The sequence below is a fragment of the Corylus avellana genome, chromosome 3, assembly GCF_965113065.1.
Source record: "Corylus avellana chromosome 3, dhCorAvel1.hap1.2, whole genome shotgun sequence".
NCBI lineage: Eukaryota > Viridiplantae > Streptophyta > Magnoliopsida > Fagales > Betulaceae > Corylus > Corylus avellana.
Genome location: NC_142492.1, coordinates 12764001 through 12785918, shown reverse-complemented (window position 1 = coordinate 12785918; position 21918 = coordinate 12764001). Strand labels below are relative to the sequence as shown.

Genomic DNA, 21918 nt, shown 5'->3' with positions numbered 1-21918 from the left:
TCAAGACTTTTTTCTAATTTGCTCTAATCTAATTTGGCATTCATTTAATGGTGGGCACAAAAGCCACCTTTTGTGCACCATCCACACACATGAAGGGGCACTCCTTTTAAAAACACAGATTATTTTTACAAAATCGCAATCTCAAATGCACCCTTAGTCTCTTTATGTTGTTGTATTTTGTATTTGTAGTGGAGATTTTTACTACCAGAAATAGTACTCCTTCATCGGTTCCTGCTTCAGATTTTGATATTGCATTTCCTATTTTAGCTACCTTTGGTGGTTATTACAATCTCCTAGTGTGGGTTCAAAAGGGGTACGTGCTCCTTTTTATGTCCATTTTATTTTAGTAAACGCTTTAGGCGGTCCTTTAGAGAGGACCAGACCATTTGTTTGACCTATTTCCTACTACTTGTTTGTATTTCTATATTGTTTCCATATATTAATTCTTTGTAACACTTTTCCCAATTTGCTTTGAAAAAAACAAAAAAAGTCATTGGCTCACACCCCAAATCCTACGTCCTCATAACGTCACACCGTTTTCACGGAGGTGTTTTTTTTTTTCCTTCTTTAAAAAAAAAAAAAAAAAAAAAAAAAAAAAAAAAAGTAGGCTAAGGAAACTAATTGTGGCTATCTTACCTGAGTGTAACCATAATAACACTTACCTGTTGGGAGCTCCACAGGAGGGGTGTAGACCGCAAGCCTCTATTAAACGGCAGATCGTTTTCACAGCAACGGCATAAACCTCGGAATAGGATCCTCTCCAGTCCATAATAGACTGGAGAATATTCAGTTCATGGCTGGAATTTCTTTTTAGAAATTCTAGAGCCACAAATAGGACACATATCCTACACAAAAAAAAAAAATAATATTTCAGATTAAAAAAATAATAATAATTTAATAAAAAAAAATAAGGAGTGGCTGGCCACCCCCTAAACCCAAACTAAAAAATATATATATATTTGGCCCTTAGGGGTGGTCTGGCCAAATGAATTTTTTTTTTTGTTTTTTTTTTTTTTTAGCTCTGACCCTTGGGGGTGGCCGAAGCCACCCCTAGCCCCAACTATGGTGGTCCGGCCACCTCCAATGGAATGACCAGCCACCCCTTAATTTTTTATAATTTTTTTAAAAAAATATATAAGATTTTATTATTTTTTTATTAATGAGACAGATGTCCTATTTATGACCTTAGAACCTCTTTAAAAAAATTTTGCTCATTAACTAAATATTCTCCAATCCACTATCCAAAATGGACCGGAGAAGATCGTCTTTCATAAACCTCCCACGTCAAGCCTGGGCAAATAAAAACAAACGAAGTCCTTTTTAACCCGGGAGATTCCGATCTGTACGTTGCAGAAATTTTCTACGCAGATATTTATATATCATATGACACCCAAAACGCCTTCGTTTCGAGCTATTCGCTTTCAGCTTTTCAGAGACGGAGAAAGGACTTGAGGAAGACTGGAAGAGCAAAGCAGCCATGGTACGTGTTCGACTTTCGCTTCAAAACCAATTCGTTGTTTGCCATTTTCTTTGCTTAGTGTCGTATTTATCGTCTAATTAAGTTTTTATTATATCTAATGAGTTCAAACCAATTGATCGATTTTCTTTTTGAGCCTGAGCAATTTGGAATGAGATTCAAGCACAATTGTTGCTTGGAGGTTGATGAGGCTATTGATAAATAATGTTGCGAAATTTGGGTTAGATGACGATCTTTTAGGTATTCCTTCAAGAAATGGTGATTGAGAACCATGAAACAAAGATTGATTCGGTGTTTATCTAGTATTTTTGAATTCGGAAAATAAATATTTAGTATGCTGTTAGGGATTCATGGAATCTTGCAGTATGATAGGATAAGTTACTCATGTCAAAAGGATAATACTGGAAACTGGTGATTTTTGTTGATCTTATTGGTTATGGCATTGCTAGAAATGATATAATAATCACATAATAATTTATGCTCAACTTTTTTCTTTTTTGGTTTTTTATGCTCAAACAGGTTGATGGTAGAGGTCGACATATACAAGCTCTCGTTCTGGTATATCGTAGTTTTGGTCTAGTGTTTGGTGACTTGACCATTTCCCCACTTTATGTTTATAAGAGTACATTTTCTGGGGGTTTGAGCCATTATCAAACAGAGGATGCAGTATTCGGGGTGTTTTCCTTGATTTTTTGGACTTTCACTCTTCTTTCGTTGTTGAAGTATGTGATTATCATGTTAAGTGCAAATGATAATGGTGAAGGTAAAAGCTTATAGCTTTTTCAAAAATGCTACAAGTTGTTTTCATTGTTTTCCATTTTTATTATCTATGAATGCTTAGTCATTTGCAGGAGGAATTATGGCGCTATACTCGCTCCTTTGCCGAAACACAAAATGCTCTTTGCTACCTAATTATCAAGCAGCCGATGAGGAGCTTTTTGCGTATCATAACCTGGGTTACTCAAATAGGAATATACCTTCCTCTCCAATCAAAAGATTTATTGACAAGCATAAAAAAGCAAAAACGAGCTTACTGCTTGTTGCTTTATTTGGTGCTTGCATGGTAATTAGCATTGGTGTCCTTACACCTGCAATTTCTGGTAAACACCCTTTCTTTCTCCTCATTTTTCTCTTAGAGTTTTCCACTGGGACTTTTACTGGATGAGTTTGCAATAACTACATGGTTGCATACCTTTTATTAGATACCTGTGCTAATAGATATCTGGTTTTGGCAGTTCTTTCATCTGTTGAAGGGCTGAAAGTTCGAGTGACAGATATGAATAATAGTGAGTATTGACTCTCAGAAAAGAAAGAAATAATACACACACCCACACGCGTAAATGTCTGCATAGATTTTCAATATGCTAGTATTTTCTCAATAAATTTTTAAACTTAATGTTTATTTAAAGGGGGGGGGGGGGGGGGGGGGGGTCATTAACTTCAGTAATGGTATGGTCTTATTATAAGTACTGAGCTCATCTATTACAAGAAATATTGTATTCAAAATTTCTGAGGAAAATAATACAAGAAATGACAAATGTTATGATTAGAACCAAAGAGGACTATAAGTGAGAGCTATAAACTTGTTGGAGCCCCAATATTTCAAGCTCCCAATATAATGCATTTGATGCATAAAAAAATGCTTTATGTTATGAATATATAACATTTTTCCATCTTTGCATTAATTTATTTCCTTTCAATTTACTGTATTTTTTTTTTATTATTATTTTAAACTTCCTTTCAATTTACTAACAGTTACATAATTGCACAGGTGTGGTGATTGTTATTGCCTGTGTCTTATTGGTTGGCCTTTCTGTCTTGCAACACCGGGGTGGCCACAAGGTGGCATTTATGTTTTCTCCCATTATAATTCTGTGGTTACTATTGATCACTGTTATTGGCATCTACAATGTGATTAAGTGGAATCCAAGGATATACCAGGCTCTTTCTCCATATTATATCTACAAATTCTTTAAGGACACAGGAAAAGATGGTTGGATTTCTCTTGGAGGAATAATACTATGCATTACTGGTAAAATGGCATTTGGAATCTGTTCTGGTTCTTTAAGCTTTGAACTTGTTAATTCATCTAGGCTTATTGTCAACTGCAGGAACGGAAGCTATGTTTGCAGACCTTGGCTACTTCACTGCAGGATCAATAAGGGTATGCAATATGATTGATTGCAGAATAGGGTTCTGTTTTCCATGCTTAACCTTTTTAGGTGACATTGTTGAAGACATGAGAAAGAACTTATGACCATTTATGCATTTCAGTGCTAAATGGATAATTTTGTTAAGAGCTTTTGAAGCTTAGTTCTGATTGAGGCTCTGGGTTTTCCAGTTTTGGCTAAAAGAAAACATTTTGGAACAATTCATTTCCAGTATGGAAATGTACTGTCATTAAACATTTAAACTACTTAGCCTCTAGCTTAGAAGGCATTGCTCCTCTTTAAGTGTTTTGATGGACTTATTTGTTTGGGCAATAATTGATAATGATAGAAAATTAGGAGCCTGATGCAAAAAATTATAGTGACGTCAATTATACTGCTTGATTTAATTGAGCAATTACTTAAAACTTGTATTCAGGAGTTTTAGTTGTTATCGGTTCCCTGTACTTTTAGGAGTACCAGTTGATCCAAACATGCGACTTATACTTGCATGTATGCGTTTACTTTCTCTTAGATAATAAATTTTTCTAGCTAGCTTACCAGTCTTTTTTTTTTTTTTTGCCTCATCCATTTGCCTCTTAAGTACTTAAGGGCCAAGGGAAATGATAGCGCATATCACTCAATCATTAGGACCATGGACTTTACAATAATTCAGCACAAGATTAAGCATATATGACTCTCAAAGTGTTACTTACAGTCTTGGTAATTCAGATCAAAATGGAAAGAGTTTGTTGATTTAAGTCATGGTAGAATATCATTGAAGTTATAGAAGATACCTTGAGTTGGTCTACCCCACCTTTTTCTATTTATTTGAAATATATCCCATTTCATTATTTTTCTCAGTCTACTCACGGGTATGGGAGATCAAGTAATGGGTTTAATGAGTGTTTCAGATTGTCATTTTTTCCTTCTTTTTTTTGATAGGGGAGGGTGGAAGGTGGGCATGGGGTCTGGTGGTTTATTACTTTGATAATGTTTCACCTATCTGGAGGTATCATGGCTGGCTTTGTTCATGGGGTTGATGTTGGGGCGGGAATACAAGTATGTGTACTAGGCGCCCACTTCTGGTTCCCATTTTGGGGCACCAAAATGTTGAGACAATCACCTAGTAATTTTCTCTGAGGAGCAGTCTTAACTGGCAAGAGTATCTCCAGCAGTCAGGATTTCTGCCTTCCATTTCTCTCATTATTTTTCAACAGTCAATGAATGATGGATGCCTCAAAAGATTTTGCAATGGAATGGTGGAAGGTATCAGAAAAGTTGTCCTATATTTTGAATTGATGATCCTAATCCAGCCATAGAGTGTCGATAGTCCAAAAGTTATAAAATCTCTGGGAAATTTTGATCTGCTGAATCCAGATTCTGCTTTGTTTTCTGTGTGGTCAAATGAGATAGGTTTCCTCTTTTCCCATAACCTGGAGTTGACCGGTTCCTACTTTGTGATAATTATATTTGTTAAAATATTAATTAAATAATTAATTTCATCATTGCCTGTCAACTTAAGCTCTTAGGATAAGTATTGAATTAACATAGTATCAAAACAAAATCTTGAGTTCGAACCCTAGGTCTACAACTTACCTCCCATTTCAGTTAAATATTCCAAGTGTTGAGCCTTATTTGTTGAGAGGGAGTTTGAACCCACATGTGATGGGAAGTATTAAAGTATATTAATAAATTCACAATTTTCTATCAACTTAAGCTTTTGTAATAAATAGTGACTTAACAATATGAATGTAGCTTATGCTTAAATTTTATGTTACTGCTTTACCTGCCTCATGCTCTTTTAAGGTTGCGCTTGTTATTGTTGTGGATTAGGCCAGAATTTCTGGTTTTTTTTTGTTTAAATCTATTTCATCATTTTTCTCTTTAATTTGTTAACATTGCTACAGGTAAAACTCTAAGGAGCTTTCACTTTGTGCAGGGTGCATTTTCTAGTGTTATTTACCCATGTCTAATACTTCAATACATGGGCCAGGCTGCTTTTCTTACAAAGAATCTTTCTTCTGTCTCTACGAGCTTTTATGCTTCCATTCCAGGTTAGTTTATTGAAGGAGTAAATTAGAGTTCAACACATTCAGGCAAAGAGATATTTTCCCTGTTGAATGTGACTTAGTGAATCCTTTAGGCTACACCATGGAAAGTTAATTCCTGATTGTTCATCCTCTCTCTTTCGTTTACACATCAATAATAGTTAGTTAGGTTCCTGACCGGATTCAGTACATCTATAGTCTTGGTCACCAAAACAGCTGAGCATTCAAAATAGAAAGTACACTTTCTTTTCTCTTACCTTTTTCTTTTTTTTCAGTTGGCCTTAATTTTTTTTTTTCCAAAAATCGAAAGAAATTGCTAGTAGATAAACCAAACTGGTTGTGAACTATCCATCGCAAGTTATTTTGTGGCCTACAGAAGTGAGCTAGAGCTTGAGCTGGATTTCTGTTGCTAGATCAGCTAAGTGTGAGGAACACCAGGCTTGACATGGTTGGGCAGTTGCAGTTGGGCTAGTGAACGGGGATACAACAAAATGATTTGAAGTCATCTGCAAATGTATATAATTTTGTTTTTAATTTTGTCGGTCATGCTGACATGTTGAAATCATGACAGTTTATTAGCTTGCATAAACAAATAGCATAACCAAAGTTACTTATATTTGAAAAAAAAAAACAAAAAACAAAAAACAAAACAAAACAAAAAAAAGGGCAAAAAGTGTTTCTGTTGTGGGATAGATTTGCTAACAGTTGGACACGTGTTTGCATGGTTGTCTGCATATTTCTATTTCTGACGGTCTGGCTCTCTGAAAAATGTTTGATTCTCTACGCCTTGCTTTGATGGAGTCATTTGTGTGGTTCTCGTTTTTCTACTGCTCATTTTACTTCGTAGTTCTGCAGTTCCCCAAGTTTTTTTTTTTTTTTTTGTGGGGTCGGGGCAGGAAGAGAGAGAGAGGTGGGTAGATGATGCAACATAGGTGTAGTGAATCGCAAAATAAACAATACTAGATATTAACAATTCTTTCCAAAACCAAGAACAAATCAAGGATTTGAGGTAAAATAGATAGAAAACCACTCATAGTGTTTCTTAGAGAAAACTGATGAAGAATAATAAAAACTTTCGTGTAATCACATATAACAAGTATTGATAGTAACTAAATTCCTGAACCTATTAAAACACTAAAATAAAGTTGGTTTTTCGAACTGACATGATCTCATCCGATCGGGCCTTACTTACTCGCTCGGATGAGAATGCCATAAAACTAATGGAACCTTAAAATCGATCTTCTGTCAACGGGGCTCCTCCTGAGCCAGCGTAGACTGCTACTGGTTGAGTACTTGTCTAGATGCGTAGCAAACAAACTATTGAACAAAGCTCTCTGGATCCGATTCTGAACATCACTCCAAACAAGGCTCTGAACTCTGCTCATCCGGACATGTTCCAAACAAGGCTCTCTTAACCCCTTCCAAAACCCTTCCTAACAAGCTTGTTTGAACGAGTCTTACGTCATAAACTCAAACGTAGCTTGGTCTACATCATCCTCCCTAGCTAGAGAGAATTTTCCCTCGAATTCACATTCTCATTAGAAGTATCTTTTGTGGGCGAAACAAGATGTTTCTCATTGAATATATTGGATGTCTTGATGTGGCTCAGTAGCTTCAATCGGTATGCATTTGAATTGATCTTCTCAATGACTGTAACCGTTTCAATCTTGCGAGCAGCTAGCTTGTTATATTTCCCAACTGGAAACATATCTTTTGTCAAGATAGCACATACAAAGGCACCAACTTGCCTCTTCTTATTTGCACTTGCCTCGTATTTTGCCACTAAATCTTGCAAGTTCTGAATTGTTGCCTTGTGAATCTCCTGAAGTTGAGCAATTAATCTTCGTCAGCCTTTGGATTCACCCACCTCAAATCATGAACTAGTGATAGGTCGGTCCAATGGTGCTCGAGGATTAATTCCATACACAATGAAGAATGGACTAAACCCCATACTCCAATTAGTAGAACTATCATAGGCAAACTCCACTTGAAATAGCTTCTGATCCCATGACTTCAAATGATCACCCACCAAACTTCAAAGCAAGCCTCCCAAAGACTGATTGATCACCTCCGTTTGTCCGTCAGTTTGAGGATGATAGGCACTACTAAACTCGATCTTCGTGTTAGACAATCTCCACATGCACCTTCAAAAGTGACTAAGGAATTGTGTGTCCCGATTAGAAACTATAGACAATGGCAACCCATGTAGCCTATAAACATCCCAGAAATACACTTGTGCCACATTTACAGCATCAGAAGTCTTCTTACAAGCAATGAAATGAGCTATCTTAGAGAACCAATCAACCACAACAAAGATGAAATCATTACCTCGTTGTGTCCTCAGCAAGCCCAACACAAAATCCATGCTTACATTTGTCCATTGTTGCTTTGGAATTGGAAGTGTCATTTACAAACCCGCATTTATCGTTGTACCCTTTGACACTTGACAAATCCAACAACCCTCCACAAACTTAGCAACTCCTTATGCATGCTCGGCCAATAAAATGGATCCACCACCAATTTAAATGTCTTGTCATGCCACATGTGACTTTCATTGTGCAACTCTTGTATGATCTTCAATCTCAAGCTACCCTCTGGAATACAAAGCCAGTCTCCTTTGAAAAGGAACCCATCAGGTAATAGGAAATCATCCTTTGTCCTGCTGCCACATTACTAATAATAGGACCAAAGAACGAATCAGTCAATAAAGAATCTTTTAAGAGATCGAATCCAAGTACCTTTGTCCAAACTGCAGTCAATAGAAGCGCCTTCCGACTGAGTTCATTGGCCACCTTGTTCAATGCTTCGGATTTATGCTTTATTACAAAGGAGAATTGTTGCACATATGCCGCCCAACCAACATGTCTTGGTAAAAGCTTGTCTTAACTATTAAGAATCTTCAAGGCATCATGATCAGAATACAAGACTAAGTCATTGTAAGCAAGATAAGAACTCCAATGCTTTAAAGCTTGCACAAGTGCATAAAACTCCAAGTCATAGGTGCTATAGTTAAGCTTTGACCTGCTCAACTTCTCACTAAAATATGCGACCGATCTTCCTCTTTGACTAAGTACGGCTCCAATGCCTACCTTTGATGCATCACAATGCAACTCAAAGGCTTCTGTGAAATCTGGAAATGCAAGAACAGGAGTTGTAGTAAGCTTCTCCTTAATCACCTCAAATGCTGCAGATGCCCCTTCATTCCATGAAAACTTTCCAGCCTTCGTGCAATCTGCAATAGGCGCCATAATGAAGCGGCAATAAAAGGATACCAACTCATGGAAACTCCATACCTCATGCAAGGTAGTAGGGGTCGGTCATTGCCTTACGGATGCAACCTTTGAATCATCCATTGATAGTCTATGTTTTTTTACACCACATAACTAAGGAAAAGGATAGAATCCGTCATGGATGAACACTTGGCTGTGGCAACAAAGAACTTCTCTTTGTGCAACACAAGTACCTCTCTCGCCAAGTGCTGAAAATGCACATCAACATTAGAGCTATAAATAAGGATATCATCAAAATACACCACAACAAACTTGCCTATGAAATTGCGAAAAATTTGGTTCATCACCCGCATAAATGTACTCAATGCATTAGATAACCCCAATGGCATAACCAATTTGGTTCATCACCTGCATAAATGTACTCAATGCATTAGATAACCCCAATGGCATAACCAACCATTCATACAACCCCTCACACGTCTTGAACGTGATCTTCCACAAATCACCCGATTGAATCCGGATGTGATGATATCCACTCTTCAAGTCCAACTTTGTGAACACTACAGCCCTACTCTATTGGTCCAACAAATCATCCAGCCGTGAAATAGGAAACCTATCCCTCATGGTGATCTTGTTGATTGCCTAGCTTTCTACACACATCCGCAAAGACCCATCTTTCTTGGGTGTAAGTAATGTTGGAACTGCACATGGGTGTTTTCCCATATATGGGCTTTAACCAATAGATCTTCCAATTGCTGCCTCAACTCCTCATGTTCCTTAGGACTCATGCACGGGCGATTTGGGAAATTAGATCTCGGCACCAAATCAATTTGATGTTACTGTCTCTCAAATGTGGTAATCCCTCTGGTAACTCCTTTGGAAACACGTTAGCAAAATCTTCCAACAATCCCTTCACCGGCTTTAGCACTTCTCCTCCCTTATCAATCTATTTTTCTAATAGCACAAATACAACTCCGGAAGCTAGTATCTTATCTACAAATTCCTTCCTTGCTAGGAGATTCTTTTTATTTTTTTGATAAATAAATAAGAATATCATTGAAAAGCGCAACCCAAGTACACAGGAAGTATACAAAGACACCCCTTTAAAGATAAAAGGAAGAGCATAAATCTACAAATTGATGCATCGAAGAAACTTGAGGAATGTTCAAAACACCCGCCCAATGGAAAAACAAATTGAGAAACCTATTGCTAAGCTTCGCCTTTGTCAATTCCTTATCTTCGAAACATCGAGCATTCCTCTCCCTCCAAATAGTCCACATAAGGCACAAAGGGGCCATTCTCCAAACCTCCATTACCATTTTATTACCTCTTTGGCCTTTCCAGCAAGCTAGGAGATCAATAACCCTGCCAGTCATGACCCACTTCACATCAAAAATGGAAAAGAGAACATTCCAAAGAGCACGAGCCACGTCACGGTGGAGGAGGAGATGATCAATGGACTCACCACTCCTCGTACACATACTACACCATCCACCACGGTCAAACCTCTCTTCCGAAGATTATCCAACGTGAGAATCCTTCCACGTTGGATTATCCAAGGGCTGCCGTCCACGCAAAGAGATTCTTACCATCCCTCTTTGAGGGTTTTGGCTCAACCTCTTTCCTAGGTAGGAGTACAATCTTCATGTTGTCAAACATGAAGATATAAGTGTTCTTCTTCCTATCGTGGACAACAATCCTATCATATTGTCATGGTCGACCCAACAAGAGATGACAAGCATTCATGGCAACCACAACCACATCACATCACAACCATGATATCACTTGGGAAGTCCTACAAATGTCAAAAAACATCCTAAATACCTTATAATATTTTATGAGATCCAAGTTATTTTGTATTAAATATTCTCATTGCCTGAAGAATATTTCTTTATCGAAAAGGGATATCATAATGCTAGTAGTCTGCATGGTTATTGGTGAAGGGGACTGATGCAATTTTTAATTGATTTCAGTTTTATTGTACTGAATCAGTGTTGAACAAGAATGGATTCCATATTAATTAGGTTGTTTATGCAATGTTCTTGCCATGCGTGTAGATCCTTTGTTTTGGCCAACATTTGTGGTAGCAGTTTTTGCTGCAATAGTTGCCAGTCAGGCTGTTATATCCGGAACAATCTCAATTGTCAAACAATGCCACGCATTAGGATGTTTCCCTCGTGTAAAGGTTGTTCAGACAAGGAGATGGATACGTGGTCAGATATACATCCCTGAGATAAACTGGATCCTTATGATTCTCAATCTGGCTGTCACAGTTGGTTTCCGAGATGCGAATGGCATTGGAAATGCTTACGGTAAGTTGTTTTTTTTTTTCTCATCACATTTGTTAGAATCTTCTTTTTAATATATTTATCCTCTGTCATGGGTTTATTTATGTACGTGATCATTCTTGGTAAGTCTATCAACGAACAAATGTCTGCATTCATTTTGTGTTTGACTTTTGGACTTTTCCTCTGGATATTGTGATAAATATGTATAGATCAGATATTTCCAGTTGAGTTATATACATGCTCTTGTGCATATGATGGGATAGTGTCATGTAGTGGTAACTATATGACACAAATAATTCATGATAGGAATATTTGAGCTTTCTCTAAAAATATTTTGGGTTTTTGTCTGTCCAAAGTTACCTGAATGGTTACATATGGTGACTTTGGAGTTAGGCGACTTTAATGTGATCTTGCCTTTATTTTTGGTAGTTGTTAAAATCCATGATATGAGCCAAAATATTATTGTTGGTATTAGGTGAATATTTTCTTTATGAATGAAAAGTCGTTTGGTTATGATATCAGCCTATGTCACCAGTGCCTTCATCCATAATGCCTGTACTTTGCCAAAAGTGCCTAGACTTTTAGAATCCGTGTTCTTGGGAGACACCAATGTGTGTGTGTTATCCTATATGCAGTAGGTACTATCCAGTTGGCTGGAGGTGTGGGTTGATCCATTGAAAGGTGGGATGACTAATTATTTGTTGTTGATGATATGCTCTGCATTGTGACTTTTCCTTCCCCACCTTCTTCTGCAAGAGCTAATAATTTCTACGTTATTTCCAGGTATTGCTTATCTGACTGCGACATTCGTGACAACCTGGTTGATGTCACTGATCATCAACCTTGTATGGCATAAGACTCTCGTGTTGTCCCTTTTATTTATCCTATTCTTTGGATCTATTGAGATTATCTTCCTTTCGTCTTCTTGTATGAGAATCCCCAAAGGTGGATGGGTTCCTTTTGTGATTGCTGCACTCTTCTTGCTCATTATGTACGTGTGGCATTATGGGTGCAGGAAGAAGTATTTATATGATGCACATAACAAGGTTTCCATGAAATGGATACTAACACAGGGTCCCAGTCTTGGGATCATTAAGGTTCCTGGGATTGGCATTATATATACTGAATTGGCAACTGGAATCCCATCCATGTTCAGTCATTTCTTAACCAACTTACCAGCCTTTTATCAAGTGGTTGTCTTCGTCTGTGTTAAAACTGTTCCTGTTCCCTATGTACCCCATAAAGAACGGTATCTCATCGGCCGGATTGGTCCCAAATCTTACCGGATCTACCGCTGCATTGTCCGAAATGGCTACAAAGATGTTAATAACAGCGAAGATGATTTCGAAAATGATCTGGTGATGAGCATAGCAGAATTCATCCAACTGGAAGCTGAAGGTCCCCGAACTCTTGATGGCTCTGTGGATGGCCGGATGGCAGTTGTGAGGACATCTGAAAAGTTTGGAACTAGATTGCGAAGGTCAGAATCTGCATTCTTTGGAGAAAGCAGCAGCAGCAGCTCAAGTCCTGTGGCCTCTACGACTGTAAGTAGCAGCAAGTCAGCTTTACTGCAGAATTTGAAGTCTATGAATAGACAGGAATCAACCAATCTAAACCGAAAGCCGACGGTTCGTTTTGAGTTACTGAATACAAAATACAAGGATATACATGTCAAGAAAGAGCTCTTGGAGCTTGTGGAAGCTAAGCATGCTGAGGTAGCATACGTTGTCGGTCACTCGCATATCAAAGCAAAATGGAATTCATCATTCTTGAAAAAGTTTGCAGTCAATATGATGTACTCTTTCTTGCGTAAAAACTGCCGCGCCCCTTCCGTTGGCTTGAACATCCCTCACATTTGTTTGATTGAGGTTGGTATGACCTACCAAGTGTAGCAGAATCTACAGTTTTTATATGCCTCGAGTGTTTTTTGGTAGCCTAAGTTGCTTGGAGTTCTGTTTGTTTTTTTTTTTCCCCGACACCATGGGCAGTTGCTGTATGTTATAATTGTGGTGTTTGACAGACTTGTCTCTCTGCAATCTTCACATGGCAAATTGGTAGAGGGTGTAAGGCTGCAGTTGAATGCCAGATTTTGTTAAATTGATATTCTTTTCTTTTCTTTTTTTCATTTGTAGTATTAAATGTAGAACTACTGGTAATTGGGTTTGTCAAATATGCTCAAATCTTAGATCATGGAATGATCCTCCAGCTTCACACCATTTTTTTTTTTAATTTTCTGGATTGTTTTTGTTAAAATATGTTAAATGAATTAATTTATTCTGCGTGGATTTTTCCTTGCATAAGAAGGCAAGAATCAAGGAGCCATTGTTGGATCCGTGAACTCACAAAGCATGGCCTTTACTCAAAAAGTATTTTGCTTCAGCTACAAGAGTGGTCTTCACCTTAAGGAATTCATTTTCATGAGAGTTTGACTCGGGTTTTCAGGCAGTCTACTAAACATTGTCTTCCTCTTTCTCTGGGAATGGGACCCAATTCTAAAAACGAAGCTGTGAGAAAATAATATACAACTGTAAACTGAAAATTTTCCATATATGCATTTTAGGCACGTGTTAGTTTAATTGATTGAGTTCAAGGAAAACTGTCCTTCCGAGTTAACTTTAACCCAATTTGGAAGAGAGTTTGAGAATTTTCCCTGAAGTTTAGTTGGTTGAAACACAAAGCTTTTTATTTTATTTTTTATTATTATTTTTTTTAATAATAAAAAGAATTGATTGATGTGATATAAAGATGAAACACGTTTTAAATTTTTTATAAGAAAAAAGTAAAGAAAGTTGTTTGTTAATGTGAATAAAGGAATTTGACTTTTAGAGAAATGAAAAAGGAGGGAAAAAACTTGTTGCCAAACCACCGCTAAGTTTTGCACTCAATCATGAGTTTAGCTAAGTTTTATAATTGAGAAATGTTTTTTTTTTTTTTTTACATCTTTTGTACATTGTTGTCCATCAATTGAAATTTGTGAGGATCTTACAAATCTAATGATTAATTTGCAAGAGTGATTGACTGCAAATATAAAATATATATATATATATATATATATATATATATATATATAGCAAGTCTCTTTATAATTTCTGCTACCATTCTCCATTTTACACCATTTTAATAATAAGGAAAGGGCAAAATGTACCATTCAACTTATATTAGGTTATAAAGTACATAATCTAAAATTAGATAACCAATGGTTTTCAATGGCTCCAATACCTAATTAAATTACATTCATATAATTGAAGGTTATAAAAAAAAAAAAAAAAAAAAAAAAAAAAAAAAAGGTGTAAAGGTCATCTCACTTTATACCTCTTGTAATTAATGTGCGGTGTAATTTGTCTATCAAAAATAAACTCTCCTCGTATACGGACGTGGGAGCTAATTTAATTATTACCAAGTAGGCTAACACCTAACAAAAATATATTTGCTTTGACTAGCCAAAACAAAGGGGCATTTACACCTACCAAGATTGAAAAGGAAAAAAACATATAAAAAAAAAAAAAGGTTGAAAAGGAAAAAAAGAAAATAAAAAATAAAGCTATGTATTCTCTTTGTCCTTGCATAATCACGATTCACAGACGATGATCGACTACAATTTTCTGTTTGAATTACAGTTTATCTAATTTTAATTATGAGATATTTTAATAAAATTTACTTATATGAGATTCACTCGAACACAAAAACTCTATCGAAAACCGCTCTCAATTATCTGCATTCAAGGATCCGAATTGGCAAGGATCCCAATCCACGTAATCATTCCTATCATTTTATTCTAAAATGTTTATCCGTTACTAAAGAAAAAAAGCACTAATAATTTTCTTACTTCCCACCTTTTTCCAATTGTATTTCTTAAAAACCATGTGCTTTCGAATAAAATATTACTTAGATATAGAAGGAATGGTAAATACCAATTAAAATGAGGTCAGTTCTTACGTATTCTAAAATTATTATTATTTAAAAAAATAAAAAAAAATAAAAAATAAAAAAAAATAAAAAAAAAAAGCCATAACAACAACAATAATTCACGAGTTAAACGCCAATTCCCAAATTCCCCAATTCCCAAGCAACCAAAAATTTCTCCACCAGAAAAATATTTCACATTCCCATCTCACAACGGCATTTCAAATCCCGCTGTCCCCTTGAAAAACCCAAATCCCATTCTCCTTTTTCTCCCTCTTTCTTCTTTATGCAGCTGTTGGGAGCTTCTCTTTGATCCGCACTCACTATGTTGAGCTCTTCCTGTTCTCACTCTCTCACCCACCGCCCCTTCCTTCTCCCCCCTCTCTCTCGGATTAGGGTTTCCAACCGACCCGGAACTCTGTGCCCGAATACCCGAACTCTTCGGAGCTTTCAACCTCATTCGACCCTCTCAAAGAACGTAAGCAATTGTAAAGTTGTTAGTTTTTGTAATAAGTTTGCGTACCCTTTTGTTTATTTTTTCAATATCTGTTTGGGTTGGTGAATTGAATGCCTGATTAGCGTTTAGCTCTGTTTGACTGCTGAGAAAATACTGGAAAATGAAGAAGATGAAAAAAATTCTAAATTTTAAGTATTCCTAAAGACTTGTATATGGCTTGGTTGAACATAGGTTTAGTTATTGTTTAAGTTTTGGTGAATTGAACTCTATGCCCGAATACCAAAACTTTCCGGAGCTTTAAATCTCATTCGACCCTCCCGAAAAACATTAGAGCAATTGTGAAGTTGTATTTTTTTTTCTATGAAATTAGATACCCTTTTGTTTATATTTTTCAATATCTGTGTTATTTTTGGTGAATTGAATGTCTGATTACCGTTTAGCTGTTTGGTTGCTCAGAAAATACTGGAAAAGGTCAAAAATAAATGCTAACTTTCAATTTTTGCTATAGACTTGTATATGGCTTCGTTGAGTTTAGGGTTAGTTATTGTTTAATTTTTGTTGAATGAATGTCTAATTCATGTTTATCCCTATTTGGTCGCTGAGTAAACACACACACACACAAGCTAAATTTTAAGTCTTATCAAAGACTTTTGTATGGATTGGTTGAGGTAAGCTTTAGTTACTGTTTTGAAACATTGGGATTACTTGTTATTGATATTTTGGATATGAATTAAGTAACTCAGAGTTCATTTTTGTTAACTTTTTTGTGTTTATATTTATTGAGAGTGCTGGGTTGCTTAGACTTTTCTTTTTGCTAGATTATTTTGCAGAGATTGAAAATATCATGCTTTAGGCATGAAGATTTTGCTTCAGAACCCCCAAAGACTGAATTTGTTGAACATTATCTGCCTGAGGAGTCGGTGAATTCAGAAAATGATAATTCGAGTGCCAGTAAAAGAGATTGGACATCGAGTCTTCGGGAGGTAATACCTTCTTTTATGATTCATCCTATATTATGGTTGTCTGATGTCATTCTTTATTTTCTGGCTTATGTATGTGCTTTGAATGGTTTAGTGTTTGAGATATGTAGAAGAACTAAATATTCACTGGCTAATTGGACAAAGAGATCTTTATTAGAAAGTAAATCTAAGAGTTATTAGCTTTATAGCAATGTTGTTGTAACTTAGTATTGAGAAGTTGGTTTGGTTCATTGTTCCCTGAATTTGTGAGGCAGTTGGTGTTTGTACTGAAGCTGCTCTTAGATCTGAAGTTGTAGAGTTTTCCCTACAGTTTGTAAGTTAATTGACTTCTTGACCAACCATGCTTGGTAATAATATATTTTCATGTGGTATACTAAACCTTGAATGGATTCAGCGACATAGGCTACAGGAAATAGTTGTGTATGGGATTGGAATTTTGATACAAAATTTATTATGTGGATTTGCATGACAGCTATGCTTTATATGGTTGCCTGGAAATTGAAGGAAATGAAAAGAAAAAGTTGTTTCTCATATTTCCACTGTAACGCCAAGATGTTGCTAAAATGAATTTTTATGTTTTTTTCCTTTTGCCATCACTTTCAAAGTAATTTGATGGTGAGCTTTGACCTTATATCCGGAAAGGGGAATAAAAATTTACTTTTTGACTAGGAAATAGTTTTGGTTGTGCTGCAATAACCTATTTTTGCTGATTATGAAGTTGTAAACATATGCCATATTTGTTAGGATACACCAAGGAGTTCACTAAGTGGCTTGATTAATTTGCAGGCTGCAAATGCAGTGTTTAGGGTGATTGGGAGCCAGTGGACTGTACCTTGGACGGCAGAGACCATACTGCAGGTTATGCTTCTTTGGATTGCTGCGTTTTGGTTTATAGGCTCATGGATGATTCCATTTGTGGCCCATGTAGCAGGTTTCAACAAGGAATCTCTGACTCATAGAGGACAAGCTTTATTCAGCCTCATAACCGATGTAACTGAAGGCCTTGCCGGAATTGCAATCCTTCATCGATGCCTGTCTAGGTTTCGGCCACTTCCACCTGATTGGTTTAAGTTTAGTCTGAAAGGGAACTGGCATGCTGATGTCATTCTGGGATGCTTAATGTTTCCGTTGGTCAACCGGGTCTCACTATTCAACCTTAACCTACTGCCTCTTTTGCCTTCTACACCTGGCACCCTCTCAAGCGTTGAGCAGTCAATTATGGCTCGGGATCCTGTGGCAATGGCGTTATATGCGGTAGTAGTTTCAATTTGTGCTCCAGTCTGGGAGGAAATAGTGTTCCGCGGTTTCCTTCTTCCTTCCTTGACCAAGTACATGCCTGTATGGTGTGCAATACTGGTGAGCTCAGTCGTCTTTGCTCTAGCACATTTTAATGTACAGAGGATGCTACCGCTTATTTTTCTTGGGATGGTAATGGGTGTTATTTTCACACGGTCAAGGAATCTATTACCATCAATGCTCTTGCATAGCCTTTGGAACGGATTTGTGTTCTTAGATTTAATGAAATAGCTTCTCAAAGTTGTACTTAATATATAGTTGAGTGATGGGTCAAATCCATTATCAATGGAAGCACAACTTCAGGCTGATTCCAGGGGCTGCAATTCTTCCGAGGACCAGATTACGCCCCCCATATACATACAAGGATGGATGGATGCAATTCTTCCACCAGCTGAATGCAAGAGAGAGAGAGAGAGAGAGAGAGAGAGAGAGTATCAGGTATTGGGGGTGACGAGCTTTTCCATCAAATCTTGTATTTTGAGAGCATCAATTCACTGCATTGTTCATGTCTCTGATGACATACAGGCTATAAGGTCAAAAACAGAGAATGTGAACAATCATTTTCCGCAAAGGATCGTGCATTTCCAGCAATGTGAAACTTGGTTGTAAATTTCTCTGATGAGCTTGAGCTATGTGCTTGTGTGTGTCGTTTACATTTTGGGAATTAAATTAAAAATAAAAAAAATAAAAATAAAAATGTGCCGGCGAAATAGGATTCTGATGAGGAACACAGCTACGAACAACAAACTCACCAACTTTACAATTAAGCATCTGCTATCAACAACACACTGTCTAAAACTAAACAACGCTATTTTTGCAACAAAGAATATTATCTGATGGATAGTCCCAATTGGCACCAGCCATTAATTGATTTCTCACTTCCCAACCGATATTCTTAAAATCTGTTCTCAGCGTTTTTAGTACACTCACAGAACATTAATGTCGAGCCAGATTAATTTACTCAAGCTCCAGATATGAATCCTCTCTCACTCGAAAAAAAAAAAAAAATCAACTTAAATATTATGCAGTTTGTTAAAGGAAAATGTCAGAAGTGGGATTTGAACCCACGCCCTCTCACGAAGACCAGAACTTGAGTCTGGCGCCTTAGACCACTCGGCCATCCTGACTGGTTTGTTGTTAGCAAACTAATGAGTAATGAAAACTGTTTAAATCGACAAAAGCGACTTGAATTCATTTTCAGTAACATTTTTTTGATTTTTGGGATCTCTTTATTAGGATCCTTGTGAACAATGATTGAAAAACATGTATTTAAATATCTTTAGAGACTATCTCACAAATCTCTCAAAGAAACGAATACATATATATGCTTTGAAAGAAGTGCATGTCAAATTAACCTAAAACAGTGGAGTCAACGGTGGCTTTTTTCAACTGCCTAAGGTGGTGCTATTAGCCGTGATAGCATAGGCCTATCTAAGAGGCTCAAAACACCAAAATAGGTCCAAAAAACTCATGCCTAACATGCAGTTACCATGGTGTGGTTTGGGCATAAATAACCGCTAACCAGCATTTACTCAAAACTGCTAATCGCCTAAGACAATGCGGTTAAAAGCAATAACCTCTAGCTATTACCGCATGTACAACCCTAATTCAAACAACTTAATAACAGAATCATCATCCCAATATTTGTGGTTTTGATAGCTTGGTTGTAGCATGATTTGACAAGAACATGCCACAACCAAGTAATCCAGATGTACATTATTTTGCATTTTATATAATTTTTTCACAATTTTTACCTAAATTATCAATTTGGACAAAAAAAAAAAACAAAAAAATTGTTGGAGATTCAAATTCAAGGCTAAGGGCATACAGCATACATGTCCCAGACAACTTAAGACGTGAGAGTCACCTATTTAAGACAAGTGAAATTCCCTAGGGGTGCAAAGGCGGTTACGGTTAGCGGTTAGTGGCAATAACCGCTAACCGTAACCGCCCTAGCGGTTAGTAAATTTCACTAACCGCAACCGCTAACCGCTTAGCGGTTAATGGTTAGCGGTTAGCGGCCGGTTAACGGTTAGTGAAATAGATAACCGCCCGCTAACCGCTTTTTTTAAAATTGGACTTTTTTTTTTGGCTTTTTTTTACCCTCATTTTTTTTTCTTGTATTTTTAATATCTTCTTGGGCCCAATTGCTATAAAAAGAGCCCATATTGAAAAATCAAAAATATTTGACCAAAAATTTACAGTTACTTGTACTTAAAAAAAATTTCCTTAAATATTAAATCTCGTTAACTTTTAAAAAAAAAAAAAAAAAATCAACACAATATACAAAAAAAAGTTCAGAATTTAGATAACTGTCACAACATATAAAAAAAAATATATAAAAAAAGTTCAACACAAAACATATAAAATAAGTTCAAATAAAACATTAAATGATACAAATAAAACATTAAAACTTCATCAATCCTCTCATTTGGTCCTCTAGCAAATCCTGTGGGCATCAAAAGAAGAAAAGTTATAATATTAAACATAATAATATTAAGGCACAAGCATGTACACATATCAAAACGTGCTTAACATAATTGTATTGTAATTAAAATACTATGACAATTCAAAAAATAATAACCTTCGTTACTAACAAACCTCTAGGCAAAAGATGAAGCAGCACTTGAACTTGAAGGTTGAATCACATCTATGAATAAATAATTAGAATAAATTAATAAATAATGAAAACTAAATGAAGTAGCAAATAACTAATTTATAAACATTTACCTAACTCATCAAATTCTGCCAAAAACACCTCCAACTCGGCATTGCTTAGGCGGTTCTTTATCCAGTCGTGTGTGCAAATCAAGGCTTCAGCGGTAAGTGGAGACAATGAACTCCTAAAGCAATCCAATACACGTCCACTGGTGCTAAATGCGGATTCAGAAGCAACTGTGGAAATATGAATGGCAAATACATCACGAGCTATCTCTGCGAGGGTAGGGTATTTGGACGCATTAACCTTCCACCAACCTAAAATATCAAAATCTTTTATTGTTTTTTCACACTCATCCAATGAATACCGATCAAACTCCGATTTACATGCCAAATCATCCTCTTCCTCAAGATCTCATTAAATTATATCATATGATTCATATAATTAATTATTTAAATTCTTATCATATTTACTTATAATCTTTTTTCTTTGAATTGAACTTAATATCTAATGGTAAATGGTAATGTTCAAACTCCTAAATCCTAAATTCCTAAAGTATCTAATAATGCTTTAATTAAATTGTAGACTTGTAGTTATAAGTAATATATTGTTTAATTCAATTGAATCAATTGTGATTATCATTGTACATGATCAAGTGATTATATGATATATAATCACTTGATCAAGTGATTATATGATATAATGATCAAGTGACCTTAATACTCAAATGATTGTGATTTAATGATCAAGTGATTATATGATATAATCATATAAATTATAGTGATAATATATTAATACTCAAATTGTGATTTAATTATTTTAAAAAAAAATTGTGATTTAATGATCAAGTGATTATGTTATATGTATAAATATTTTTATAATTATAATTATAAAAATATATTATATAAAAAGGCGGTTAGCGGTTAGCGGTTACGGTTAGTAGACCCAATAACCGCTAGGCGGTTATGGCGGTTAGGCGGTTAGGCGGTTGGCGGTTATAGCGGTTAGCGGTTAACGGGCGGTTTTTAACCGCCCGCCTTTGCACCCCTAATTCCCAACTCTTTGTCTTAAACTACTCAAATTTTCATAGAATTTTCATCCCATATTTGTGGCTTTGTTAGCTGGATGTAGCATGATCTGACATGAAATATATATGCATGGAGATTCTCTACAATTTTCTGATTTGGCAAGGGCAGCTTTTGGGCTACCCAATGTGGGCAAGTTGATGTAATTGAAGAGTTTTTGTCTTCTTTACATAGCCCTGTGGGCAAGTTTCTGCGATCACAATTTTCTCAATTTCTCAGAGACTATCATCACCTTTGTTTTTTAGTGTCATTGTGGGCACTGGGCACACCTGAGGTCGAGGATTTGCCGTCACCGAGGAGTGCATGTGCATGTGAGGCTGCTCTTGTCTCTGAAAAGTCATGTTA

General features: G+C 36.3%; 2 protein-coding genes and 1 non-coding gene across 5 annotated transcripts; 2 read left to right on the top strand and 1 right to left on the bottom strand.

Moving 5' to 3' along the window:
- Positions 1–1286: 1286 nt before the first annotated feature.
- TRH1 (Potassium transporter family protein) lies at positions 1287–13391 on the top strand. 2 transcript variants are annotated; one of them, XM_059585218.2, is made up of 9 exons: positions 1287–1480; positions 1997–2240; positions 2329–2577; positions 2713–2763; positions 3249–3509; positions 3589–3641; positions 5567–5681; positions 10963–11217; positions 11977–13391. In XM_059585218.2, exons 1-9 carry the CDS (start codon positions 1478–1480, stop codon positions 13083–13085), a joined length of 2340 nt encoding a protein of 779 aa, XP_059441201.1. In that variant the 5' UTR covers positions 1287–1477; the 3' UTR covers positions 13086–13391. The 2 variants fall into 2 exon arrangements, with proteins under 2 accessions (XP_059441201.1, XP_059441203.1); XM_059585220.2 differs by lacking the exon at positions 1287–1480 and having other exon boundaries at positions 2151–2240; positions 2319–2577.
- Positions 13392–15246: 1855 nt separating this feature from the next.
- On the top strand, positions 15247–18461 carry LOC132176635 (CAAX amino terminal protease family protein). 2 transcript variants are annotated; one of them, XM_059588899.2, is made up of 3 exons: positions 15247–15574; positions 16384–16536; positions 17320–18461. In XM_059588899.2, exons 1-3 carry the CDS (start codon positions 15422–15424, stop codon positions 18058–18060), a joined length of 1047 nt encoding a protein of 348 aa, XP_059444882.2. In that variant the 5' UTR covers positions 15247–15421; the 3' UTR covers positions 18061–18461. The 2 variants fall into 2 exon arrangements, with proteins under 2 accessions (XP_059444882.2, XP_059444881.2); XM_059588898.2 differs by having other exon boundaries at positions 16372–16536.
- A 411-nt stretch (positions 18462–18872) lies between these two features.
- Positions 18873–18956, bottom strand: TRNAL-CAA (transfer RNA leucine (anticodon CAA)). The gene has a single exon. It is a non-coding gene; the product is annotated as a tRNA-Leu (tRNA).
- Positions 18957–21918: the final 2962 nt, after the last annotated feature.

What these genes read in the sequence shown, in the direction of transcription:
- TRH1 (XM_059585218.2), top strand. An exon ending in TGCAAATGATAATGGTGAAG is followed by an intron (nt 2,241 to 2,328) that starts GTAAAAGCTTAT and finishes AGTCATTTGCAG; the next exon opens with GAGGAATTATGGCGCTATAC. An exon ending in TCACTGCAGGATCAATAAGG is followed by an intron (nt 3,642 to 5,566) that starts GTATGCAATATG and finishes CACTTTGTGCAG; the next exon opens with GGTGCATTTTCTAGTGTTAT.
- LOC132176635 (XM_059588898.2), top strand. Translation starts at nt 15,422, where the DNA reads ATGTTGAGCTCTTCCTGTTCTCACTCTCTCACCCACCGCCCCTTCCTT. An exon ending in ATTCGACCCTCTCAAAGAAC is followed by an intron (nt 15,575 to 16,371) that starts GTAAGCAATTGT and finishes TCTTTTTGCTAG; the next exon opens with ATTATTTTGCAGAGATTGAA. An exon ending in GGACATCGAGTCTTCGGGAG is followed by an intron (nt 16,537 to 17,319) that starts GTAATACCTTCT and finishes ATTAATTTGCAG; the next exon opens with GCTGCAAATGCAGTGTTTAG.